Source organism: Bison bison, unplaced genomic scaffold, assembly GCF_000754665.1.
Source record: "Bison bison bison isolate TAMUID 2011002044 unplaced genomic scaffold, Bison_UMD1.0 scf7180017864468, whole genome shotgun sequence".
NCBI classification, from domain to species: domain Eukaryota; kingdom Metazoa; phylum Chordata; class Mammalia; order Artiodactyla; family Bovidae; genus Bison; species Bison bison.
The window spans coordinates 4,256,991-4,262,371 of NW_011495029.1; the positions used below are offsets into that span (position 1 = coordinate 4,256,991).

Genomic DNA, 5,381 nt, shown 5'->3' on the forward strand with positions numbered 1-5,381 from the left:
CTGCGGCTGCCTGAGTCGGCGCTGCGGGGGCAAGTGGCCGGCCGGCGAGGGTGGCCGGGTTGGGCGACCGCTGCCTGGAGTGCAGGACGGCTCGGCATCCTTGGGGCGCGGCCCTGGCGGGCAGGTAGCCCGTGCGTCTTACGCAGATCGGCCTCCTAGAGGCACCTGCAGAAGTGGCCCCGGCCCGCTGCTTCGGCGACCGGACGACTGTGGGAGGGCGGGGGTCGCTGCCCTCGGGGGGCCGAGGGCCCTCCCGGTGGAAGCGCCTCTGGCGCGGGCCTTGCGGGGGCCTGGGGCCTGTTTTGTCCTTGCTCTGGGGATGCTCCTCAAGGGGAGTGGGGAGAACAGCGCTGATGCGCGGGGCTGGAGGGGGAGCGAGGGCCACGGTCGGGGCGGTGTAAGGCTCGCCAGGATGCGCCCTTAAACCGGTTGACTTGTGAGTGGTTATGGGTTAGTTTAAACAAAACTGAACACGAACTCGAAGAGGTCGCAGCTTGAGAGTACCTCGCTCCAGTGTCCAGTAGAGACGAGCTTGCCTTGTAGGCCCCAGGGCAATCAAAGGGAAGTTAGCATTCTTGTTCAAGAAGTTTCTCCGCACTTAGTGAAAGAGAGCTCTGAAAGAATTGTGTGTTTGGGATTTTCTTTTAAATGTGGTTGTTAGTGATTGGGGTTGGGGCTGGTGGTGAGAGATAATGTGAAGAGTTTCGAATGGCTGGCTGCCTTGTCCGGATGGGGAAGGCTTATTTTTTGTGTGTGTCATCACTTGACCATAGAAATTATTCAGAATGTGGGTCGCCCTCAGCTCTGAAGCCACTGTTTGATTAGCAGTTCTTCCTCCCTATGTGGGAAATTGAATTTCTGGAAACATCCCCCGTATTGTAGATTTTTGCCTATGCAAAGGCTCCAGTGCTTGGCACGAACTGCCTTCAAGGTAGTGAAATGAAAGTACAGTATTTAAAACAACATTAAGTTTTGAGCTCACTTCTGTGGAAGAGAATTTTGTGGGGCGTGGGTCTAGACTTTAAAGGGAATTTAAAGCCTCTAGTCGTAATTTAGTTTTATTCCTAACTTTTTTTTTTTTCCCTTCCCTCTTTCAGCCTCATCTGTTTCAATGGTGCAACTCTCTTCATCTCCTTTTGGTTACCAGTCACCTTCAGGCCATTCAGAGGAGGGAAAACAGAGGACAATGAAGTCAGCCAAGCCCCAAGTGAACCACAGTCAGCATGGGGAAAGCCAGCGGGCGATGAGCCCCTTGCAGTCTGCCCTCAGCTCTGCTGCCTCTCCTTCCCAAGCATATGAGACATATATTGATAATGGACTCATATGCCTTAAACACAAAATTAGAAACATCGAGAAAAAGAAGGTAACTTTTTTCCCCCACCCAGCCCTGTATATACACCATGTTAAATTAGAGTTAAGGAACTTGCTTTTTTACTTTCTATCAGGGCTCCTAGATATTCTTCCTAAAGATTTCTTTCCTGAAGATTTAAGTAACCTTGAGATTTAGCTGGCTGAAAATGTACAAGTGGGCTAAATACTGACTGTATTAAACACTTTATATTTGATTTGCCAGAATAGCTGAATAAAAATATTCTTCATAGTAAAATTATTATGCATGCTACTGTTGAAATATTTGCAGAGGTAGCTACTTTAGCTCAGATTAATTCCTTGCATGTAGTATTAATATTTCTTTTCATAAATGAATAGTGTTCCTTTTTTTTTTTTAGCTTGTTTTCCTTGTGACTTTCTGCAGCATTTGATATTGCAGTATAACTGCTGCAGTCATTGGAAGCTTTAACGATGGCAGAGCCAGAAGATGTTTTAGCACTAATTTTTGTGTTGCTAGGTGATTGTTTCAGATTGGTTGGTGAAAGCATTGTAGGGAGCCTTGTAAAGATACGCAGGTTGTAACCAGCCTGATGTGACAGTAAATGCTGATGTAAAGATCCAGATCATTCCTCATTTCCTGAGTCATGTAGCCTGTGAAATGGTACTGCACATAGCTTTGTTGTGTCATGATTCTCTTTTGCTTGTGATAGTAGGTGAGTTACTATCTGGACCGAGGACCTTTTGAATATTTCTATGCCAAGACCTAGTTAAATCTAGGAAAGTTGCTTTTGATGCAGGAGGGTGAAGAGATTTTCAAGAGTTTGGTTGACCCTGTTCCTTTCCGTTCCCATTCCCACCCCCCCCACCCTCCCCCCAACACACACTCTAGGAAGATAGTGAAGAAGGGCCAGTTACTGGTAGCTTCTCTGTAGCCTTAGTTCTCACCAGTTGTCTTTTGAATGCATGCAGTTGATCATGAGCATGATAAGGTGAGTGTGCCTGGGTCAGCACAAATCCCCTGCCACTGTGGGAAGTTAGAGTCAGAGCAGGATCTGTTCTAAGCGGGATCTTTTGATAGACTCATAAATGTCTTACCCAGGTGGAGGAACTACATATATATGTGTAATATATGTATAATTATACTCTTCAGCTGAACTATAGTACCTCTTTAATTTTGAATACCAATCTGGTCAGTACTCATACATTTGTTTCAAGCTTCTGAGAAAGTATTTTAAAGCTATAAAGCAAACATAGAAGGTGCCTAAAATTGCTTTTAGAATACCATAAAGGGTCATGTCATTATTTGGACAATAAATGCAATTTATTTGTCATTTATTTACTTAAATATCAGATTTTTAAAAATGAAAGATGGCTTCAAGTTGAGGCTACTATAATTCTAGAAAAAAAATATATTACATTTTTGTACTTCCATTAGGAAGTTTCACTGGACAAATGCTCACATAGTTCAACAGGTAACCATTTAAGCAGGACTTTTCAGCCTCACAAACACTGTTGCCATTTTGTGCTGGATAGTTCTTTGTTGTGGGGGGCTGACCTTTGCACTGTAGGATGCACTGCAGCATTCTATAATGGCCTGGCCTCTACCCTCAGGATGCCAGTGGCACCCACCTCCTCCCTATCCCCTGAGTGGTGATAGCCAGAGATACCTCCAGACATTGTCATGTGTCCTTGGGGGACAAAATTGCCCCTGATTGAGCACCATTGGGTTAGGGGCATATGATTTATTTGTTAAATCCCTATGTGTCATGTAATCTAGTTACAGAGCCCATTAAGAGAAAAAGGGTTTATTACCACTTAACTTTTGTAATTCCAGACTAGTGTTGATTGTGTGTAATATTTTTTTTTCCTGACTGGAATTCATCTACAACTGCCTTTTATCTTGTACTAAAATGTTATTCTTAAAGATTGGTAGTTTACTGCAAGAACTTTGTTTTCATGAGAAACTGTCTGGTATTTAGTTTGTTTCAGAATTTTGTATCAGATTGTGGTAGATACAAGTTTCTCTTTTGTAGCTCAAACTGGAAGATTACAAAGATCGCCTGAAAAATGGAGAGCATCTTAATCCAGACCAGTTGGTAAGTGGTTTCTGATCCTTTGGTCAGACTTATTTTCTTAATAAGACTCTAGATGAATTTGGGGGAGACCAAAGAACAGGAGGAGAAGGGGATGATAGAGGATAAAATGGTTGAATGGCATCACCGACACAATGGACATGGGTTTGGGTGGACTCCGGAAGTTGGTGATGGACAGGGAGGCCTGGCATCCTGTGGTTCATGGGGTCGCAAAGAGTCGGACATGACTGAGCTACTGAACTGAACTGAAAGATTTGATAGGCTAAAAAGGAAGAGTGAAAGTCCACTGGGTTTTTCCAAAGACTTTGTCTTCAGCTATCAGGTCTTATATCTTTGACTTTACTTTTGCACTAGTAGATAGTATATGGATGGGGGTGTGTGTTGTCAGATAAGAGTGAAGATGTAGATAATCACAAAGTGTTAATGTATGGATTTAATTAAACTTTCTCTAGAGTGGACTGAAGGAGAAGAGCAGGGAATCACCTAGCTTTCTACTATTTACTCACATATTCTAAACCTTATATCTCTCTGCTCTAAAATGTAAAAGAGTAACTGCTACAGCTTGCCTTAGTTTTCTCTAGCTGCTTCTCCTTAATTCCTTTGATGGTATCTCCCTGCTTTTCTATCCTGCATTGCTGTGTTCCTTCTTAGGAGGCATGTTTATCTGATAGATATCAGGCCTTCAAATATTTACTGTTTATGAAAGTTAAAAATACTCTTTACGTTGCTCATGGTATAACTAGTAATTGCAAGTTTTATCTAATGGGATGAAGGATAGTTTTTACCATATGGAAAAATTTAAAAACGATTTATTTATGTTTGCCTTTTTGATCTGATCACACTTCCTGGCTAAGACAGCACAAAATTAAAAGTTATTTGATCTAGCATGTGGATCTGTTGTCTTTTATGTTATTTAAAGTTTTTGGTTGTGAATTGCAGGTACTGGTATTCAAGGACTTTTTCCTTGCCATGTTGGCTCTTCTTCACTGACCTAGAATTTTTGTGATGTAGTGAATTACTGTTTTGCTGAGACACAGATTTGAATTGTCGAGTTCTGAGAATGATGTGCTCAGATGGCTGGTGAAAGGACTTAGCTGGACATTCAGCATTTCAACACGGTTTTGTTTTTAAGTAGTCATGGTATGTTCACTAACTTTTAAAGTGATGAAACCTCTGTCTAAACACCCTTGGAAAAAGTGTTCTATTACATGTTTTTGTCTTTGGGGAAACATAGGGGATGGGAATGGGGAGGCTGGTGATTCTCATGGTAGCTCTCTAAGAAATGTTGAGGAGCTCCAGCCAGGTGAACTTTAATCTCACTAGTCTGAGATACACAAGCTACTACATGTTGCTTCTACAGTATTAACTTTGATTGCTTGAGTGATACCTGACAGTCTCCAAATTTATATTGTCAATAGAGCAGTTCTCTGAACTCTAGATTCCTCTGTCCAGTTGCCTTTTACTTCATTTTGCTCCGCAAAACCTGTTCTCCTTTAACCTCCACTGTATCAGTTAACAGCCTGATTTACTAGAAGGATGGTATCACTCAAAACCTTGGAGAATTTCTCATTTTTCTCCTCATACCTCGTATCTAGCCCATCAGCAAGTGTGTGGTCAATTCCTCCTTCAAAATAAATTCAGAAACAGACCATTTCTCATAAATTCTGCGTCTGCCTTCCTGTTCCACACCACATCACCTTTCATCTGCATTACTGTAACAGCTCCCTTACAGGTTTTTCTGTTTCTGCTCTCCCTCCATGTCTGTTCTTAACACAGTAGCCACGGTGTGTGTGCCTGCGTGTTCACTCAGTCATGTCTGACTCTTTGCGACTCCATGGTTTCTAGCCAGCCAGGCTCCTCTGTCCCTGGGGTTCTTCAGGCAAAAGAACTGGAGCAGGTTGCCATTTCCTTCTCCAGGGGGATCTTCCTGACCCCAGGGATCAAACCTGCATTGGCAGG

The 5,381-nt window shown here is 42.8% G+C and overlaps 1 protein-coding gene across 12 annotated transcripts in view; it reads left to right on the forward strand.

The window, feature by feature from the left end:
- Positions 1 to 5,381, forward strand: part of CAPRIN2 (caprin family member 2) — a 43,288-nt gene that overhangs the window by 797 nt on the left and 37,110 nt on the right. For 10 of the 12 annotated variants that reach the window (XM_010860603.1, XM_010860604.1, XM_010860609.1 and 7 more), the window contains exons 2-3: positions 1,098 to 1,363; positions 3,363 to 3,425. In XM_010860603.1, coding sequence (XP_010858905.1) covers positions 1,098 to 1,363; positions 3,363 to 3,425 — 329 coding nt within the window. Of the gene's footprint in view, positions 1 to 6; positions 30 to 69; positions 125 to 1,097; positions 1,364 to 3,362; positions 3,426 to 5,381 lie in introns of those variants that run through there. The other 2 variants (XM_010860605.1, XM_010860606.1) reach the window with 2 other exon arrangements.